Raw genomic sequence first — 22444 nt, 5'->3', positions numbered from 1 at the left:
ACTAGTTAGCCATCCAGCATAATATTTTTGTACTGTATAATAATAACCAAATACCTTAATGTTTAGGTTTTTATGGTTGAATTCCCAAATTAATTGGATAGTTATTCTCAATCATCACAGTCTTGGTAACTAAAACAATGCTGGCACTCAAGCACAGGTCTAGCAGCACCCTTCCAATGGTAGGATACTTGGGTGCAGGGTAAAAGTCATCTTTTATCCCAGTCAAAGGATACTCAAGTAAGACAGTTGCAAAAGGAGGTCTTGCTGCTTCCCCCAGCCCTTCTCCACTCCATTTATGCTCACTGAGAAATCCTTATAACTCTGCCAATATAGGAACAACAGCCCATTCCCACAGCCATTAGTCATGTAAGTGGTCTTTCAACATCTATGAAGCAACTTACATGAAAAACAGCTTAAGAAGTACCCTCGCTTAGTAACGGAAGGGTGGAGTGGGGTGATGGGATAGCAGAACTGTACCTCTCCCCCAGGTACACCCTGTTGCAGGGATGATGTATTTGTAACGAACAAAAATCCAGTTACCAGAGTAACCTCATCAAGGAGTCACAGACAGCGATTCTCCTTATAATTTTTGAAAGTTGGCAGTCTCTCCCTGCACTATTGTTCAGTGACTAATCACACTGTAATTTTAGCAGGGTCAGAAAAAGCACAGGGTTTAATTGGCTGCACACACACCACGAGGCAGAGTCTCTACATTGCAGAGAGACATTCACCCCAGGGAGAGGAACCAGAATTAACTCCAAAGCTTTCGAGCACGAGGTAACCCCAGTCAGGGAACACGAGCACGACAACTGCAAGGCCGCTAGGAAATCCCCTTTACTGCAGACAAGAATGCAGGGCCCCAAGCGCTGTCATGTAACGCATGGTTGTGAAGTAGGTTGTGGGATCCATTATCTCCATTTGCAGCTCAGCAGCTGCACGCAGGAGATGAAGAACAGCTATTGCAGGCTATGACAAGGCTGAGGCTGCGGACTGCCCATATTGTGCTAGAGGGGAAAGGGAGAATAAACTCATTTTCCTCTCTGGAGGTTTCTGCACAAACAACTGAACAGCAGCAGCACTAACCCTGTCTTCTGTCATGAGAATCAATGTTGTCCTTAAATAACAGTTGAAACCATGAATAGGGTCTCCGTTCAAAATTAAATGAGGAAAGGGAAACAAATGTTCCTGTTTACTTTTAACAGCTATTCAATCAAAAGGAAGAATTCAGTAACTTATTTCAAATACAAAGGTTAGCCTGATGAAAACATAAAAAATACATATATTCTCTTGTATAGTATAGACATATACCGTCAAGCATCATTTAACTTCAAGAAAAGACCTGTTCAGCAACATGAATCTTTCCTACTTAGCAACTAAAATCTCCATCAGTATTTTCATTTGAAATACCCTCCATATTTCCATGCTTATGGTCTCTAAGTTTTCTCTAGGAGACCAGTCCTTCCCTCACACACACATCCTGCTGTTTATGAGTACAACAGAAAGGACATACACACCACAGGGACCCTTCAGCTCTGACCTGTGGTTCTTCTGCCCAAGCCAGACTGACAGTGATCTGTTGACTTCCACGGGTGGGCAGCTCACACCTCAAGCACGGCACAGCTGGACCCAGGCTCAGAACCCCTCCTCCCTCAGCCCTGCAGACAACAGCATCATGAAATCAATGCCTCTGACCCTTTTCTTGTTAGAGATTCACAACTGAGTCATCTTTAACACATTTCTTTATGCAGAATATTTTTAGATCCTGGCCTTTTAATGCGTAAAGCTGAAATGCTTTCCAAGATCTTACTGCTCCACCTCTTCACAACAGCCACTCTTTCTGGATCTTGACAATTCTGACCTTATGCACATTTTGCATATCGCAGAAAGCAAAGCATTACCCGTTATGGCAGACCTCTACGTAGTCCATTGACCAAGTCCTAGCTTTGTTCTACTAATGCCAGCATTCACTTTTAAAATTTTCCAACAAGCACTCCTCACGTTATCCCATGCTGTTTCCCCTTTCCTCCCTCTATCAAATGAGTTTCCCACAGGCATCTGCGAAACTACTTCACTGTCCCACCTAAAATCCCTTTCTATTGACATCCTTCTCCTCTGTATCTTACAAAAAACACCTTCAGAACTGTAAGACAACCTACACGGGGTGCCAACTGTGTATTATACCTACACAGTGTCAGCTTTATTGTTAAATTACGATCTTCTAGCCTGTGTGTTTTATTTTAGCCTTCTGCTTCTACAGGGGCTATATTTTTATTTGGCTGTATAGGTTAGCACAACAAGATCCCAGTATATGACTGTGGCATTAAGGCACTACTGCAATAGAAATTATAGGCAACACAGACATAACTTTTCAATAACAGTATTTCCTAGCAATCAGTTCCTTAAAAGCTGAAGTGCTGATGCAGAAATTCCTTGTAGATGCTGCTGGTAAGTATTTTGAGCTTTCTCCTACAGAGAGGCAGGATTTTTTTTTTGGGGGGGGGGGGATCTGGGGGTATGTGCATATGTGTGTTTGTTGTTTGAGTTTTTCTGTGTAGCTATCACCTGCAGAAAGCAAAACCAATAACCTGCCTATGGTGATATTCACTCCAATGAGTAGATCATCACTATTCAGCGAGTAGATGAAAATTTGCATGCTACTCTGATCTTATCCCTCTTAATTGTCAGAGCACCCGACAAGTCAGCAATCCTTCAGATGTCAGATGGTCACTTCTGCCCTACGGAGCTACTCAACACACAGTTCAAAAGGGGACTGGGGAAAAAAAAAGGGTAACAAAAAAACTCTCTCCTGTGTTTGAGCAAAGGATTGGATCAATATACCCTTAAAGTCACACAACAAGAGCAAAACCTTATTCACTTGGTCTCTGAAAGCACTTCTGCCTCAAGACATTTCATGAAGCATTTACTTGATGGTACACTGTTTAAATTGAGCTTAATAATAACAAAGGTGCTAAACTTCAAAAAAATATAGTCCAATTCTGTGAGTGATCACTTATTCCAACAATTATAAAATCTGCAAGACACTCGATTTCTACTGTCAAATTCAGGGCTGAAAAGACCTGCAGTAGACATTCAAAATTAGCTATTTCTGGTAAACAAATATTTTTTTAAAATATCTCTTAAAGTAATGCAAAATCCAGAACCAGGCACACCCAGTGACTTCTTGATACAGAAGGGAGAACAGGAATTGAGAGAGTAAGATGGAAAGACATTAAGTAAACTAAACAGACAAAAAAGGCTACAAAATAAAATTGGTAATAATAGCCCACAGATACAAAGACTTACAGCTTTTAAATAGACTTCAAAGAAAAAGACTTCAATCATTGCTTAGCCACCTCCACAGCTGCAGTATGTATTTTTATCTTCTTCTCCCTCCTCGAACACACTCAGGTGTCAAATTATATTTGGCACTTCCTAAATCCATAATCCTGACATGTTTTACAGGACTCTCTTTGTCTCGTTCACTACTTGCTAAATTATTGCTATTTGGAGATATATTTTTACTGTAATAACACTAGAACACTTCACTATTTAATGCAGGAAAGGATCTTCCAAAATGTTAAGACCTGGCCTGTCACTGCTCTCAACAAAGGCAATCATCATTTCAGCTCCAACTGCAATATCATCAGAGGTAAATGCTCAAGCAAACATTCATTTTTATTCTAGGAATATAAAGAAATAAGGAGGAAAAGAAGTCCACCACAGCGTTAACTGTATCTAATTAATGGTGATATCCGTTTATACAAACCTTGCATCTGGTAGCTATAGGGAGCCTGTCCAGGTTGAGGTGTACTAAAGCTGGCACCGTAGCTTAGAAATCCTGTCTGTCCAGGTGACTGTGACTGTGTCAATCCACCTTCTGTCTTGATGCCTGCCCACAATGCACCTAAATCAGTTAGTGACAGCAAATCTATTTGTTCATATTCAAACAGGGATGGAAAATAAATCACTTAATTAACAGCAATTTTAACATATAACTACCATTGCCCGCATGAGAGAACCAATATTGAGAGCATGCACAAAGGAACAGGGCAGTCTAAAAGCACACAGAAAACTGAAGTTCACCAGGGAGAGGTTAAATTCAAAACTGTGTTTCCAATAACTGCAAAAGAAATTTATACATGAACAGGAAGTTGCATTATTCCTTTTTTCCTTTCCTGCCAGAGGCAAACTTTTCCATATATTCATGATATTACACAGAGGTAGATTAGCAACTTTATACGATTCTAATGAAGCATAGCATAGCCAAGCTCTCCAGCCATCTACCCATTAACAACATAACTGAGATTTGCATTGTATAATATTCCTACAGGAAAATTACACAGCTCCGAGTGCAATGGCTTTCTAAGGAATTAGAAGTGGATAAAGAGAACTAGCATTATTAAGTGCAAAGATGATTCTTCAGAGCTAATTAAACACTACAGGAGGCATTCGGTCTTTTAAAAAATAAACACTGTTTCTGATGCAATCATCCAAAATGGGAAAAACATAGCAGAGAGTCATTAATCTGCACTGACAGGGAAATCCACTACACATCACATTACTCTCTCATTTCTGAATATAATTATAAAAAAATCCAAAGTCTGATCAATAATGACTTGCTGCCCAATTTCAGTGATTCTTTCCCCAATTTGTAAGGCAAAAAGCAAGTAAATATCAGCAAGTAAAATACTGAGGAAATGCACACAATTCAGTCTCTGTCTCTTAGTTTCAATTATAAGGTTGTCCCAACATGAACTACCATTTAAAAATAACTACAGCCAAAGCAATGGAAAAGTGATACAATATTCTTAGGTTTCACTGGCATTCAGTGATACCTCATTGTTCAGAAACCACCAATATTTGAACTGAATTACCTAAGTGTGAATTAATAACTTTCTTTTGAAAATTTGTTAATCTAAGTCCATTTCCTGGTTGGATTTTTTTAAACAATATTCAACAACATTTGAAGGTAGGAAAGCACTGAGAAGTTATTACGTTTGCAAAACTTCAATACCTCCCTGTATACAAATGGCAATATATTGTCTGCCATCTAAATCATTATTTTTCAGCTGCTGTCATTAATTACCCTTAATTCCTTCTGCTAGACACACTAACTGCCAAACTAACCCTGTTTGCTTGTTTTTCCCTGATGCTTACTTGCTTCTTCTGTTTCATGCTACAATTAAACAGTCCAAATGACAAATCTGATGCCTCATTTTCAAGGGGAAACTCCTGCTATGGATGATTTGGTATCAATGATCCTTATTTCTTGTCTGTTTAAGGACTTCTGAAATGCTGACTAAATATTCCTTAGAGAAAGTTTAACTAAATCAAGAATTAAATTTGTAGTCTGAATTTTTTTTAACATCTCAGATCAATTGGGAGGAGATGATCAAAGCAGCAGGAGGATGCCACCTGAGTGAAGATAACTTGGCACTGACATGCCCTTTTGAAAACTCCCATGCTATGAAGACCCTTTCATCTCCTGGGACTTAGTCTTCCCACCTGCTCTTATCCTGAAGGCCTTCACTCATCAAACCTCAATGGTCCCTTCTTCTCCCAAGTCTAATGTATGTAAGGAAGTGGGAAGGGAGAATAAGAAAACACAAGGAGACTTCCAGGATTTGGGAAGTAAAGAAGTTGGTAAGCAAAGCCTTTGCTAGATGCTGGTGCTGGAGAAGGCAGGAAGAAAAAACTTCAGGAAATTCTCCAGCCTCCTCAGGCACTTTGCAGATGAAGCAGAGCCAGAAGCCCCTGGGCAGCAGCTGTCAAGGACATTCTCCTCCACCCCCTTCCTGCCTGGATGGCTGCACTGCTGTGGAGTTAGGAAAGTGGAAAAATGAAGAGGATAGAGGTGCATTTGAGACAGCACCTTCCCAAACTTTGCCCTAGAGAGAAAACTTGAGAAAGACTGATAATGGGAATTCATGAATACTTTTTCTTTCAGTAGACCCAGGGTAAAGAAACAAAAAGAAAGAGGCCCCCTGCTCAACTAAGTTTTTCCTTTCACATATGTCAGAAGTCTTCACCCTTATCTGCTGGAAGATTTCTGTCTGGATGAAAAAAAGGCAAGACAGAGGACACATGGGGCCTAAGCTGCAGACCAAGGAGGAGAATTTTGGCTCTAAACAAGGTCTCTGTTCTTGTCTGTTGCAAATCAGCAGACTAATGCTCCACACATTACTTATTCTGGGAGCAGAGATTATATGATGTGCCTTAAATATGCAAAAAATATATATGATGTTAGGTCCGAAAATTTTTAATAGTTATTTCCTTTTAAATATTGCTCCTATAAAGTACATCAGCAAGGAGCACCTTAGACCCAGCCACAAGGTACTCTCTGAAAAGAATAAAACACATAAAAATCCACTTTGCTCAGGAACTGAGGGTTTCAGTGGTCAAAAGCAGCTCTGCAATGTAAAAGGTTAAGCAAAATTATCTGAAGCCCTAGGCATGGAGGCTGGACTAGGCAAAAAAAACAAAACAAAACAAAAGAGCAGGCAGGCATGTTAACCCCTGCAAACAGTTGCCAAGTAAAGCAACTTTCAATTACAGCTCCGAAGACAGCAAGACAGCTAAACTCAAGTAGTGAAATCAAGGCCTGGCTGAAGTAAGTGGGAATTTTAGAGTTGACTTCATTGAGGTCAGGATTTCATCCAGAGGAACCAAGCAAAAAACAAGAAGTCGCTGTTTGGGCTGCCCAAGCCCTGCAGTCAGCCAAGTATGAACACGAGGTGTCTGCAGGAGAAACAGGTCAAGAAAAGTATGGTGGGGAAAGGGGTCATCTGTTATCACCCCACCTGATCCAGATGGAATTAGCAGACAAGCTCTCATCAGCAACAGGAGCTTTTGTGAGTGTGTGTATGTGTAAGACTTTCCATTTCCATTGTGTAAGCTTAAAACATATGGATTTGAACTGAAACATCCAATTTATGTTTAGAACCATATTTTCAAACAAAGAGAAATAATAAATTTCTTTTACTGACTGTTCACAATAATCTGCTATAGGAGATACTTGAGATCCAGTGGATTTCAACTTGTAGATTTCAGGAAGAAAGATTCACCATTTTTGCAGTTAAAATTTTAAAGGGTATGGCTTTTATGATGAGTTCTGTCCTTTTTGTATAAAACTTACATTATCTGAATGTATCTTTACATAATATACTGCTCGAAGCATGTGGATTGTATATTTTTAATATATTCTCCCAGAGGAGTATGAGACCTATTTTCTAATAATGCATCCTCGCTGCTGCACTGCTATGTGGTCTGCCAGCAGACAGTCTGGCAAAAAAATGGTCTCACTCACAGCAGCTTGTTTTTAAATTAATTTTTTTGGAAATATTTGCTACTTAGTGCTATCTCCTTCATCAGGCAGAAAAGAGATTTAGTGGCAATTTACTTCAATTTTCACCTCCAGGGAGTTTTAAAACACAAGATAGTGAGATTTTATTGGCAGGGGTCCTTTTGAAGCAGTTTTTTTGCCTGCTGAAAATCAGCCCAGTTTTGCAGATTCATCTGTGTTTCAGTGATCTGTATCAGCTGAAATTCAGACCTTTACGTACCAACGTAACCCACCACATTGCTGGAGAGCGGAACTCCTCAGCAAGTCACCAGAGGCCATGCTTGTCTAATGGAAGTCCCTAGATCTCTTTTCCCACTTCAGTGCTTGTTTTTTGATATCACCAATAAAAAGCTAACAAACCTCTCTCCCTGATCCCCAAATGGATTCATCCTCTTGAGTACCTTCTTAGCTCTTTAAGACATAAATTAGGCATCACTCATTCCAGTGGGGGGAAATTACCAGTCTTCCACAAGAAACACTCTAGAGCACAGCCATTTCACTAAGTACTAACACAAGGATCACATAATCTTGATCTAAAAAAATATTTACCTCAGGAATAAAATAACACGGACATGATTCTTACCATACGAAGGGATTCCATAGGGTTGGCCAGGCTGGGGGTAAGTGGCATAAGCTGTAGCTTGTTGCATTCCCGTTGTAAACTGTGTCTGCCCATATGCAGCCATCGTTTGTGAGGAGGGGGTAGGAAGAATATGTGGGTAGGGTCTGCTATTAATTACGAATGACAGAAAATAGGACAGACACTGCATTAGACAGACATGCATGTACTTATTTTTAGTCTTAATATAATCCTGCTACTTCATTAACACATAATGATAGACCATGCTAGACAACAGAAACTGTAAGACAAAAACAAAACAACAAGAAATCAATAATAAAATCATAAGTAAAATAAGAACTTTACAAATATTTTTCAAATACATTCTTTGCATTAAAAAAAATTCCCTAGAAGCTGCTGTGGTTTAAATTATGGCTTAACAGATGGACCCAATTATTATTTTAAATGAGGTTAAAATCTGGCTATTTCAGTTATTATTATTACTACTACTATTATTATTTTAAAAAGATATCATACTTGGAAGGGTAAATCTGTGGTGGGGAGAACTGGTGTGTTTGTCTTGGGCTGAAACCACTGCTTCCAATTGCTGCACGGAGGAGAAAAGAAAGCACACAGAAGTGTAAATACACACGCCAAAGATAAATATTATTTTTCCTAATAGAATTTCAGAGTATTAACAAGATTTTAATTAAATTCAAATATCATTGATACCTTATATAGAAAAAAGTATTTTATCAGGAACTACACAAGAATGCTTAAAATCTCGATCGCAAATCTCAAATACTAAATTGCCCCTTTGTACAACTCCTGAGCAATAGTTTATTCTTTGGCTGCACACAGACAACATTTTCAATGTAAACAACCTATTTCCTAGAGGAAACATTTCCCTTCATATTTTCAAAGGGTTGTTGATATCTCAAGTGCAACATTTTATTAACTTTTAGAATTTTTAAGACCTACATTTTATGAAGGAGCTTTATGCGTGCCTCGATTGAAAACATATGGCCAGCTTTAGAGCACGTGCCTCTTCTTAAAAAAAATAATTCCTGATACAGACTATGTATTACCATATTACACTTCTATTTTCCTCCATCTTATCCGTTTTCCAAAGTGCATTCAGACCTTCAAATCAGCCAGTGTTGCATAAAGATGTACAAGGTGCAGATGTTGTTAGTGAAACACTTAAGCTGAGATGAGGCTGCTCCCCCAGCAGTCCCTCACTGCTGACACAGAGCGTTACACCAACCCATCCTCACTTCTGGCAGTATTTTTGGGTGCTGCCAGAAGCATGCTGGGTGTGCTGGCACACTCTGCTCAGGGCGTTATTTCTGGGGGTCCTCAAATACTGTTACTCTTTGGGTGTCAGTTCTTTAAGTCATAAGGTGTGTTTGAAAGTCTTTGCCAGGAAGGGGTCAGCAGCAGGTTATGAGACTATTGTAAAATCAGACGGCCAGAAAAACAACAGGGCCCTATTGCTAAGTATTTGGAAATACAAAAGGTATGCATAATTACTATTCGCCAGCTACCCCTTTCCTGGCCAGCTACAGGGAAAATCCATCACCTTTATACTGCAGGAGTGGTTGTGAAGCACCTAGGGAGCAGGAAACCTCTTTCTGTGCCTTCCGTGCCTGATAATTTTTATTTTCTGCAGCCAGTGAGGCTGCAGATATGTTAAATGTTACAGTCCAGCCTTTAGTCTGATCACTGCAGACATATATAACTACTATTAAACACCCTGTCTTTTCTTCTTTCAGAGAAATGAAATACTCTAGAAATCTTTGGAGGGCTTTCGGGTTTCATGCTTTCATACTCAACAGCCTGTGCAGAAAATGGATGCTGTGACAAGACTAGGAAAGGGCTGGCTACATGGAGCCTGACTGATTGCAAGATGTCAAATTTTGCTACTATGGAAACATAATCTCACAATACAGTATTAGATCCTTTTAAAATTTATTTTTATCATACAAATTATGTGCTAGAAATACCACAGTTAGTCCACTGGTATGCAAAACTGTGCAAACACCTCAGGTTTTTCTCACAATGTTTGTCTCCTGTATGTCAGCAACTGAGATGTGTTTGGCTTCCAAGAAGAAAAGAAGCCTGACAAAAGCATGGTACCTTGGTAACAACAAATTACAATAAATGAGGAATTCCTACCCCTCAATTACAATACTAATCACAGAGGCATGTATGTTTACTCACAGAAAAGAGAGTAATTGCTCTGGGCCAGAATACTCCCTCATGAGACCCCCACTGAAGACACCAATGGACATTAATAAGCCTGATACTGTAATGCTCCTTACTTGGGGAAAACTCCTGTTGACTTACACTAAGATGAACAGAAATAGGCAAGAGCTGGAAAATACACAGGTTTAGACCACATGGGATAAGAGAATATTAAATGAAAAAAGTGCTGAGATTAAGACCTCTGTTTATACCTTACCTGATCCTGAGAAATTGTCTAAAGACCCGTCTGTGGTAGTAGTAGTAGCAATCTCACTGCTGTTCATTGGTTCTGTTTTAACTATAGAAATATAAACAAAAGATATTCTATATGCACCTAATATTCTTGCATGCTCATGCACATACACTCACTACAGACACAAATTCAATAAAGCAAAAATCTGCCAAAAATGTTTTAAATCATGACTATCAATATTTTGCATTTTATGTATTTGTGTATACAAACAATGCAAAGTACTGGCAGCTATGATTTACACATACATATATGATGATCAAGAGGGTTATTTCTGTCCCCAAGGAATAAGAGCCACTGTAACAAACCAATAGTCCTCATGCAACTCTCTGCACCTGTCCTGATTCCTCTTAATCCTGTAGACCCAACAATTAGATCAGGTCACACAGCATTTACAGGCTTGAAAGGCAGCAAGTTGAATAAGACAAAAAAGAAAATAATTTTTAAATGGTTTTCACTGAGGGCTATTCAAATTTTGTTTCCATTCAAATAAATTTTCAGAGAAAAAATAAGAATTTTTGATAAAGTGAAACACTTCCCTCATTGTGGATTTCTCCTCTCAAAATGAAAACCAACTTTATACTCAAACAACCCTGAATAAACAAAGGGGATAGAGTCCTCATCAGATACTTCAAAGAATACTTTTACATTTTACTCCCTCTGAATCCACAACCCAACATGGCTGTTAGAGAGTAGAAAAGAATGAGACCAAGAGAGACTATCTCCTGGCTCATGCTGATTTATAATTAATTAATGACTTTTAATAAAGCCTCAAGTAAATAAACAGTTTTCCTTTCTGTTACTCCAGAGCAAACTCTGTAATGACAGTATCCTGATCCATAGAGCAAGGACAGGACTGACCTGCCACGGATGTAAAATAGGCACAATTCCTACTCCCAGGGAGTTAGTATATCAGCATGGCAACTCTCAAATCCATTTTTACACATCTAGATTTTGCAGTTATAGCACATCAAAAACAACTGAGGATGATGCTTCAGAAAACAGTGGGGCTGATCCTACCATCAGCATCCCCCTTTTGCTCTTGTTGACACACACAGACACCACTTCCCACGCACCAGTGCTGGTGCATAACCTGACCTTTCAGAGAGGCAGCTCTGTAACACTGTGGAAAGTAAATCTGAGAAAGTCAAGGTAAACTGCACCCCATTTGACGTGTAAATCCTCATTGTGCACGTATGTTTATCCATACACATATATAATTGAAACCATCACCAGCAGAAACCTTTTGGTACCAGGTTTGGAAAGAGAGAAGCAGAGGCACTTCCCTCTTTTGACAAAAGACCTTTCCTTTCATTACCAATCCAAAGTTTAGTTTCTGCCTGTCTATTTCCTTCACCAAACCTCATCCACAAGATTTGCAAGCAATCTCTCAAGATTTTACCAACTGCCCACTATTTTCTTTTGACTCTCATGCTGGAGTTTTGTCTGCTCCCTCAGTAAGTCAATACTTAGCTCCACACAATACTTTGCTACATCTGCATTAACGAGCAGTGCATCCCAGTAAGATAAGAACAGTTTCATGAGGTGAAATGGTTGGTGCAGCAGTTCCATAATTTAGGCATTTTTGAGGAGGGTTATTCAGCTGGAGAATTTTAGCTTCACTTCTGCATGTTTTTTGAAAGAAATGAGGTCCAAGAGACTCCATAAGGTGAAATAATGTGATAAGAAAGGGTGGCCAAAAGTTTCACTTCAAAAGTGCACTCATGATCAGAACTATAATGCTAATACAAAGGTATTAGGTACTTCCAAAGGTATTTCCTAAAAACACAGCATATAAATTATCTACCATCCATTTAATACCTAAATACTTGAAGTCTAACATAAGATACAACAAAATACTTATTGCAAAGTGTCTATCACAAGTAATTTTTTCAGAAACTATAAGACTTTTACAGGATGTTCTACAGTTTGTCAATCTAGATATGAATTTACATTATTTTCTGGGTTTTTTTAGAAGGTTATCACAACTACATTTTACAGTTAGACTAATATTTCCCTCATAGACAACTCCATTTTCCCCAAAATCTGCAAGTCTTCTGAACTTAAGGTCCATAATGCAATTATACTTCTGGAAGCAACAATGAAAAGTGCTTTCCTCTACAGCTGACAGTTGTGGTGGAAGAAAAGAGAAGAAGATAAGACAGATCAACCTAACTTGGGGTAGAGGGTGGAAGTTTTCAGTGTATGCTTTCTCCAAACTGTTCATCTTCTCTACCAGAGAAATAATAGTCCATATTCCTCACTTTTGGATAACTGCAAATTAACAGTCCAAGGACTACACTGAACTGTCTCATGCAACATAAAGAAGTACAGCATCAGCTGTTACATAAAAGCAGCCCTTTCAAGAAGGACTTTGGAGTGCTGGTGGATGATAGGTTGGACATGAGCTGGCAATGTGCCCTTGCAGCCCAGAAAGCCAGTTGTATCCTGGACTGCATCAAAGCAGTGTGGCCAGCAGGGTAAGGGAGGGGATTCTGCCCCTCTAATCTGCTCTCTCAGACACTACCTAGAGTATCGCATCCTGTTCTGGGGCCCTCAGCACAGGAAGGACATTGACCTGTTGGAATGAGACCAGAGGAGGGCAACCAAGATGAATAGAGGGATAGAGCACCTCTCCTACAAGGAAAAGCTGAGAGAATTGGCATTGTTCAGCATGGAAAAGAGAAGGTTTAAGGGTGACCTAAATGAGGCCTTCCAGTACCTGAAGAGAGTCTACAAGAAAGCTGGAGAAAGCTGGACTTTTTACATGAGCAATGGCTCAAACTGGCAGTGAGTAGATTTAGATTAGATATTAGTATGAAATTCTTTACTGTGATGGTGATGAGGCACTGGAACATGTTGCCCAGAGAAGCTGTGGCTGCTCCATCCCAGGAAGTGTTCAAGGCCAAGTTGGATGGGGCTCTAGGCAACCTGGTCAAGCGAAAGCTGGCCCTGCCCCTGGCAATGGAGCTGGAACTAGATGATCTTCAAGTTTCCTTCCAACACAAACCACTCTATGATTCTATGATTCTTTCTAAGTGCATGTAAACGTTTCTCTTGCCATTATTTTAAAAGCCTTCTTCATGAGTCTTTGCACTTATCTGGATCCTTGTTCAAGGTAACATTTTTGGAAAAGTCTCATCAAAATGGAATTGCTGTCTCTGTGACTCATGAACAATACTTCCGTGGAACATAATTTACACGCAAATGTTGTTTACTAGACATACTAATTTTGAAGATACAGGAAAACATATGAAACCCAAGGCAGTGCCTTCTTCATGGAAATGAATTCTGGTTGCTGACTGAGATGCTTACAAATTTTTCATAAAAATATTTCCTGTGTCTCCTCTCTCAGCTGCTGTATATCCAGAATATAAGAAAAACAGCATATAAGAAAGGATGCACTGCAGATAGTTGTGAATTTAATAAAGATGAATAGGGACTGAGAAACTCTCCATTCCTCAAGCATTTTAATCAAAATACTTGAAAATAACTACATATTTCCTTCTATTAGCCTAAGCAGATTTCAAGAGGATGAAAACTTGCTATACAAAAAAAATAAGAACAGCCACAAACTCCTGTTGGAAATATTTACCATGTGTATCCTTATTGCAAAGGAAGGTCTCTAACTTGTTCAAGGTAGAAGCTGACCAGCAACAGAGCATATTTCACCCCAGAATCATGGGGAAAGAGAGCTGCAAAGGGACTGCTTAAGGTTGCAAGTCTCACAGTCCACCCCAGTAGTACATCAGTAATCCATGTCTATCATGAGAGACATGTGGAGCTGTCCAAGGAAGCCAGGCTTTGGACAGGCACAGATCCAGCCCTGCTCTACGCTGCTTAAACATGCTCTGGATTTTGGCTCTTCACATTTTCCATGACAATTATCATTTCTGTAACATATCTTAAGCTTTCACACAGAGAAATGAGTGGGAGCATTGCCACATCTACAGAGCACATATTGCAAGCTTGCCAGTAACTGCCAACACCATGCTCAGACACCACAGAAAGTACAGAAGAGTTCTGATTTCTGTTGCTCCTTAATCAAAACTGACCTTTACAGAGGTGCAGAATAATCAGAATTGAATTCTAGAGACAGACTATGATTTAGCAATGTATTACTAGGTTTTACTGCCAGCAAATTCACTCGTGTAATAAAACAGATTATCAATCAGAAGTTCAAGAAGAAATCAAACATATTCTTAATCTGCTGCAAAAATTCAATGTCTGTGTAGAACTACTGCTACAGATTTGGTTTATATACCAAGTTGCTTAAGAAATTATGTCAACAGAGCAATATTTTTTCTCCTTATTTTTCTTTTCTAGTAATTTGTGGGATTCTGAAAACAAGACTTAAGGAAAAACTGCGTAAGAAAAAAAACCACAATAGAATAACAGAAAAAAACAGGAGTAGGGGACAATAACACAAATGCTAGCTTGGAGGAACAAAAAGCACAACACTTCTCATCTAATGTTATATTGATTGTCAAGATGTTTCTTAAGACACTCAGAGACTGCAACTACAACATGCCTTATTTTGTCAGACATATTGTAAAAGATGGTTGCAAAATGTTTTACACAGCAGTTTCTGAACTCTACTGAGAAAGAGAACTTCAGACCAGAACCCACTAGTTCATGTAATTTGTTGGCACCAAGTAACAACTTTCTGCGTTCACTGCTTGTCATTCAGTTTCTGGTGTATGTATCAGTCTAGAGTGCTATGAGGAATGAGATGCTGGCTCTTTTAAATATGGATTTAGAGACCTAATATTTGGACACTCCTAACACAGAACTTGTAGGAATACCTCATAAGGATAGCAACTCCAAGCATGCAAAAAGTAAGGGTTTTAAATATATTTCTAAAATTACCTTTATCTAAAATACATATAAGGCTTGCTGTACTGAACTAGTCTTTGTTAACAGCTATGCCATATACATTAAATTAGTAGAGAAATACTGCAAAACATGGTTGACGTATTCAATCACTTTTCATTTTTCAGTTTTAAGATTGAATTAATACTATTATGTTATATCCTTTGTGTTATATGAATAAGTGGGCAAAATGAAATTATTCCTGGCTGACTGCTCTTAGTGTTCATGGGGTACAAAGAATCTCAGCAAAGTAAGCAAAGTTGTTAGGGGTTTCTATGGACATACATAAAAACACAATCTCTAGCACTATTTTGGTTTGTCTCAAGGTGACATCTTTTAATAATGTTAGCAGCTAAACATCAGGTATAACCTTGATTAAGTACTTTACGTACTCATTGATATTGACACACTGTTTTGCTTGATACCATCCTCTTTCTGTACCCACTAGAAACCCAAAGCTCACCTGGAGCTTAAACACAGTAGTCACTAACGAGACAAAAATTCTTCCTCGAATCTCTAAGCTGATGATATTTTCTATCATTTTATCCAAACACTTCTCTGTTTGTAGAGAAGAATCTTGGAACTATAAACAAGTTACTGAAAGTTACAGGTCACTCAATTATACTAATTCCTATCCAGGAAAATATTCTTGCTTTTTATCAAAGATTATCAAATCATCAGGTCCTCATGTAGCCTGATAAACTTACTTGTTGCTGCTTCTCAAAGCAGAGAATTCTTCCTGAATGTCATTGTCTGGAAACTACCAGAAGGTAATTTCCAGCCTAAATTTATGTTTAGTTTTCAAAGAAAGTCCCCGCTCAAAGCAGCACATTCTAGTTCAAGCCCAGACTGTTTCCTGCTCTCGTCTCCTCTGATGTGAGAGGCTTCAAAACTTCTGCAGTATTTGGGCTAGGGCTAACACCTAGCTATCACTGCATACAGCCCCATGGCCCTCATCTTCCTCTTCTGTTAGGCATTACAGCTGAAAGAGCTTTAATGTCATTGTTCCCACTCATCTAGCGCAAAAACCTTAAATTTACAAAGAAATGGTGTCACTGCTACAGTGCCAAATCAAAAAAAAAATTCAAAACCATCTGGGTAGAGAAAAAGTTTGACAGTGTTTGCAGCTGCTAATCAAGATTCAGCCTGGATATTCATCTGACAAGTACAGTCATGGGTTAAAATATTCTCATTAATTGCATTTAGGAGATGAGACTATCTGAGTCCAACTAATGTTCTTATACCTTCACAGTCACATGTCCAATTATATCAAATGTTTGTATCTCTCCTGCCAAAATGAAGGCAGCACATATCCAGAAACAATCCTTTTAGAGGTGTCATGGGCTATTTCCTTTTTTTTTCCCTCTTGATTGGGAATTTGACCATGCACATGTTTAACAGTTTGCAGTGTTCCTGTACAATTTCGTATTCTTTAACCACAGCCAGACAGAATAACCACAAAATATCATTAATGGACCAGCCATTAATGGCAAAGAAGGTTGTCTTCAGCTACCTTCTAGGAACAGGGAGATTTTCCAATGAACAAGAGAGTAGCATGGGGAAGTCAAGTCTGCTCGGCCATTTAGGCATACAAGACACAAGACTAAGTTACATGAAGTCTGTTCTGAAGACACAAGCAGAATGACAAACCAGGTGAAACTTTTCATAAATGAGAAATACTACACTCTATTTTTGGCCAGTTAAAGCCAAACTCACCTGGACAAAAAGGGATAGTCCTAGCTTCCATTCCCCTCCACCCAGCAGCAGCAAATTCCCTAGCTTTACTCCTCAACCAGATGGCACAGGTACTCCACTCAGTGACCAGGGGTCAGATGACATGGCCAACTCCAAAGTGTAACAAAGTTTCATCCTTTTTATCTACCTGTGCCAAGCAAAACCCCTCAGAATATCACAAGATGCAAAGGCTAAATCAAGTCACAAGGCTGCGAAGTTGCTAAGGCACTTCAAATACCACCCTCCTAAAGTGTGATCTTTAACTGAGATGTTCCACGTCTGTTCCCTGGAGTTTCTGCTGGTGCACACTGGGCTGGGGCTGGATTTCCATCTCATCAGTGTTACTGGCCAGGCATATAGCATACAATGTTCATATGACTTGTGCATGCGAACACACAATTGCAAGCATGCTGACTGAGGGTATAACAGGCTGGTCCCACAGTAAAGGCACCACATCTAGAACTGTATATTGTGTTACAGTCTTCAGTAAAGCACTGAACGTCTTCACAGGTCCTTGACATCCCACAGCCTGTGCACAGCCACTGTGCATGTGGGCTCTGGGACCCTCAGACACACTTACTCAGAGTGTGCTCTCACACCACCATGCTTCATCCACAGTCTGGAATAGAATGTGCTGTGAACACACATATGAGAAGATTGCCAAAATAAATTATATTAATATAATGGCACTTCCAAGATGTTCCTTTTGGGTTTTTTGGGGTTTTTAAAGTAATTTTTCATTTGGAGTATTTTACTTCCCTCAAATGCCTCAAATTTACTCCCCTCAAATACTGGGGGAACTAATATTGCTATTAATTTATCACTGAAATGAGGTCCTTTCTTTCAGGAAAACCATAGGGAGCAAATAGCACAGCTCTCAAAAACAGATGCACGAACATACAGGAAAGACAGTAAGTACATAAATATTTAATAGCCAATCTCCTCCCCAGAACCTTCCAACAGGAGTTGCTGGACTGAGCGAGCAGACAAGTGGACAAGTTATTTCACTGGCCAAATACCTATGAAAGAGGAATAATGGAGCATTATACTACATGTGCTCAGAACAGACGGAAAGACTCTTGGGGAAACAGGAGAACAAAAGCACAGATAAGACAAAGAGTCTGGAAGGAAGCCAGTGTAATCCAGCAAGAAAAAAAAAAGGTGAAGAGCTGGGAAGAAAGGATAGTCCAAGTCCCTTGCCTTCACGTAAACTGGCTGCATCTGATTTGTATCCCCCAGCAGTGGAATTAAGATGAAGATTTTTACTAGCCTCTACAGGTTGCTTTTTCAAGCCTAGGACTGTTACATTTTTTTGCCTCTGACCATACAACTTCCTCTTGCAGCCTTCTGTGGCTGAGTAAAAAGGATAGCATCAATAGTTCTTGATGCTTATACCCTATGGAAATACAAATATTAGCTCTACCTTTAGTATGCTATTATTTTGGGGTATCTAAATATGGAGGTACCCTTGCACCAATTACAAGTTTCATACCATCAAGCTCTTCATCACAAACACAAGTAAAAAAATTTCAGCAATTACAGTTAGCAGATACTCCAGAAATGACTAATTAAAAGATACTAGAACCCAAGCACCAACAAAAGAAGGATTATTTTATCTGATTGACATCACCTACCACAACTTTCCATCCCAAAGTGCACAAAAATAACTCTCAAAAACTAGGATTAAAAATAATCCACTGCCAATGTGCAGGCTTAATTGCTATACTGAGAGACTATTCTAAGTGCTGTAAAGTATTGCTAGAATTACAACAAATATAACTTCTAGAAATATAATTTACTTACAGAAATCTACATCATGTCCTATAACAACAACCAGCTCTATCGTCTCTGTGGATTTCAACATCTTACTCCCCCTTATATCAGGAAAAGCTGAAACCAATTTTTTCTCCATTCTGTAATACTGGATCTTGACAGCAAACATACTGCACAGTGCTGTGTTTTGAAATGCTGATGATGGATTTATGTTCACCAGACTTAAAACAATCTTTCTAATGGCGACCCATCAGATAGTCTTGTAGTGGAGAGCTTTCACTTGTCTTTGTGTGATATCTCATTCTTATGTTGCAGCAGGTACTTAAAGACTGAGAACCAAATTTTTTCCAAAGGAATTTTGGTGTCCAACTGCCTTTGAAGTTTCCCTTCCTATGTATCTTTGAAAATCTGATCTTCAATTTATTATCCATTTTCCCTTCCCACTTGACATGACAAGGTCTTCTTTCCTTCCTTCTTGAACACTCAAATAAAAGAGCAGTAGCACTCTTAACATGAGTGAAGAGTAGTTGCTTGGAAAATCACATCTCACTCTCCCAGTCCTCATCTGTTCTTTTCCATCCAGTTGCATGAAACACAAACATGATGGGCCACAGGCTTCTGTTTCTCACTCTATGCTATTCATCAGATTTGATTTACAATCCTTAGATAAAAGTAAAGTTCATCGTAGACAGAAACTGGATGTTGTCTGTTATAGAAAACAAATTTCCTACTGCTTTCAAATTTATTCCTTACTCACAGCCTTTCTTCTCTAAAGAGTACCTACCAAACTGGGCATGGGTGTTGAAATAGCCACTAGTTCTCTGAGAAAACTTAACAAATGGCGATTTTATGAGCTTTTGTTGTTATCGCTCCTTTAACTCCTTCAATATCAACCCACCACAGCAATTCATTGACAAAGGAAGATTAGAGATAAGGCACAATGATGAACATTTTGATACCTACTTCAACAATTTTTAAGTGATTTCTTAGGCAAATCATACAGGGCGATAATTTTATAGTGTCCAGTGTCCACTGTTTTCTACAATAGAGGGTATTTTGTGGAAAAACAGTTAAAGAGAACGCAGAAGCCTCAAATACTGGCGTATTTATATCATCAACACCAACTTGGCATACCAGGAATGATTTTTTCTGAGTGCCTTTATCCAGACATTTTAGTGTTATGCCTCTGCATTTGATCCTGGGAAATTTCTGACTGGTCAAAGTCTGTAATTTGCGTGTTAATTCCCCATCAGTGAAAGCCATGCTGCCTGGCCCAGAGAATAATTTTGCTCTATCAAAGTGAAATTAAACACACAATTATTATATATAAGCTGCATGCAGAGATAAACTCAATTGCACAACTAAATCCCCATTCAGTGCTTTGAAAATTTACAACTAAGTGTGAAGCTAAAAATACCAACTAACAGTGAGTTATCTTCCAACCACATCCTCTTGCAGAACAACATCAATAAGAGACAAGTCTGAAAATGTGCCTTAGAGGAATTAATGAACATTTGTTTGAAATGTAGCCATTTTACTTTGGGACAGGTATTTTTTCTTCTTTTTTTTTCCCCTTCCCCTTCATCTAGTGAACATATCCGGCACTTCAGGGTGTGGAAACCTGCCTAAATCACACCCATAGTCAAATCAAATTTAACATATCTTTACAAGACATGTATAACATGCAAATACTTAAAGGCCCTGCTTCTCATTCACATGAGGTTTCTTTCATGTTATTGAGAATGACTGCATGATAGAATAGAAGCTGGTTTCACATATAATATTTAACATGTGAAGGTTCAGCAACTCACATCTCCACTCCACATGCAACAAGCAAGCAAACCACACTGCAGCATTTTAAGAAAGGTTTGGTGAGCTCTCACGACTGCATCCTTACAATTAGTCACTTGTGTCTCAGCAGGATTCTGCTTCAAGAATCCCAGAAAAATTAATTTTACTTCACCCTTCATTAAAAAAAAATAGTAAACTCTTGCTTCATTCACTCCACTTTTTCTTAAGTCTCTTTAGCAGGTCAAGGAGCCTAACAAAACATTTTCTCAAGATAGAACAGATTAACAGTAAAAATTCCACCTTCAGATTCTTAGGCATCAGATTCACTTATGAATTTTGTCCCTTGGCACACATCTAATTCAGAAATAAATTATTCTACTATATTTCTTTCACAAATTTTTCTGTATTTGTCACTTAAGAGTAATCAGAGACAGGAATTTTCAAATTAGAAAGCTCAGACCAGAATCATCAAGCACAAGCTATTTCTTGGGACGCTTTGTGAACAACATCGGAAAACGCATGCTGAGCGCCCAACGCCTGCTGCGCCCACTGCAGCCACCCAAACCTGCAGGGCTCTGTGTGCTAGGGCTGAGCAACCAGTCTGCCGTGCTGAGGAGGGTCATGTCACCTGAGGGAAAATGGCAAACAAAAGAAAACTGTTTGGCTGCTTCTGAGGAGGTAAACACGTATTGCAAGTTAGAGCTCTCTGGGTAGAATTCACCTTAAATTCTTTAAAACTTTAAAATTATAGTGCCAGATAAACAAGCTACCTTGGTTTAACTGACTTTCTTCAATAAACTCTTATACCTACCTATAAGTTGGGATGTTATTTCGAAAATTATTTGCTACCTGAGGTCAGTGCATTACTAGGTAGAAATAATAGCTCATTTCCTGACAAAGTAATATGAAGCATTTTTCAGAGTGTGTGCCAGCACACAGACTCTACACATCGAACAAAAAGTCAAGACAGATGATGAGTGTCAGTGTTTCAAGGAACACTCCCTATGTTTGTGCTACTAAAGAACCTTCAAATTATACAGAAGGTACAAAAGCTGGTGAAGTTTGCAGCAAAAGTTTTTGTAAAGTAGAGGAATTTTAATTTGAAAGGGTCAAGCAATTTCATCCTGTACTGAAAGTGGTACGTACCTGATAATATGATATAAAAATATAACAACATACTTATGTATTTTAAGGAAGAAGATTGATCTGTGGCCATAAAACACTTTTCTGCTTAAGTTACATGAACACAGCAAACACTTTATTCTTTAAAAAAGCTTCATGTTTTTTAAATGGCTTAAAATTTTATTTCAGCAATACTTTTACAGTAATAGCAAAACCTAAATGATACACAACTCTGGCACAAATGCCTGTTAATCTGATAACCGATAAACCCTCCCCACTACCAAGGACTCCAATTAGAATGAATAACTGAGATGTTTGGGGAACTGAGGGGGGATGACATTTGCTTGATTGACATGTGCCTTTCTTGGAAGAATGCAATCTATGTCTATAATCCTAACCAGTCTGACAGCACTAATATGGCCCAGTTCTTAGGGAATAAAAAGGTGTATGTTTGTTGCAACAGTAATTTACCTATACATTTATGTTGAACAGTAATATTGAAGCTGTGTGACTCTCTTTTCTAGTAACACATTAAGCCTCTGTTCACATAGCCAGTCAAACGTGATGTATGATATTTCCCACTATTGCCATAGAAATGTTACAGGAAAGAGTATTATTTGCTGCTTGTTGTATAAACCCTTCTGTGTTTCATTACATGTATTACTATATGTATTATAGATGTATTATATTACTGGAAAAGCTGTTAGGTTGTTCTGTTGTTAGTATTCTACTGAGAACAAACATAACTTATCAA

At 38.7% G+C, this 22444-nt stretch overlaps 1 protein-coding gene across 1 annotated transcript in view; it reads right to left on the bottom strand.

Moving 5' to 3' along the window:
- EYA1 (EYA transcriptional coactivator and phosphatase 1) overlaps positions 1 to 22444 on the bottom strand; it is a 150182-nt gene that overhangs the window by 58300 nt on the left and 69438 nt on the right. Inside the window, exons 4-8 of the mRNA XM_071553085.1 lie at positions 21134 to 21196; positions 10366 to 10446; positions 8439 to 8508; positions 7926 to 8071; positions 3767 to 3904 (exon numbers count right to left, since the gene is read on the bottom strand). Coding sequence (XP_071409186.1) covers positions 3767 to 3904; positions 7926 to 8071; positions 8439 to 8508; positions 10366 to 10446; positions 21134 to 21196 — 498 coding nt within the window. The remainder of the gene's footprint in view (positions 1 to 3766; positions 3905 to 7925; positions 8072 to 8438; positions 8509 to 10365; positions 10447 to 21133; positions 21197 to 22444) is intronic.

The sequence above is a fragment of the Pithys albifrons genome, chromosome 4, assembly GCF_047495875.1.
Source record: "Pithys albifrons albifrons isolate INPA30051 chromosome 4, PitAlb_v1, whole genome shotgun sequence".
Lineage (NCBI taxonomy): Eukaryota > Metazoa > Chordata > Aves > Passeriformes > Thamnophilidae > Pithys > Pithys albifrons.
The sequence above is the reverse complement of the archived record's forward strand: the minus strand, read 5'-3'. Positions and strand labels throughout refer to the sequence as shown.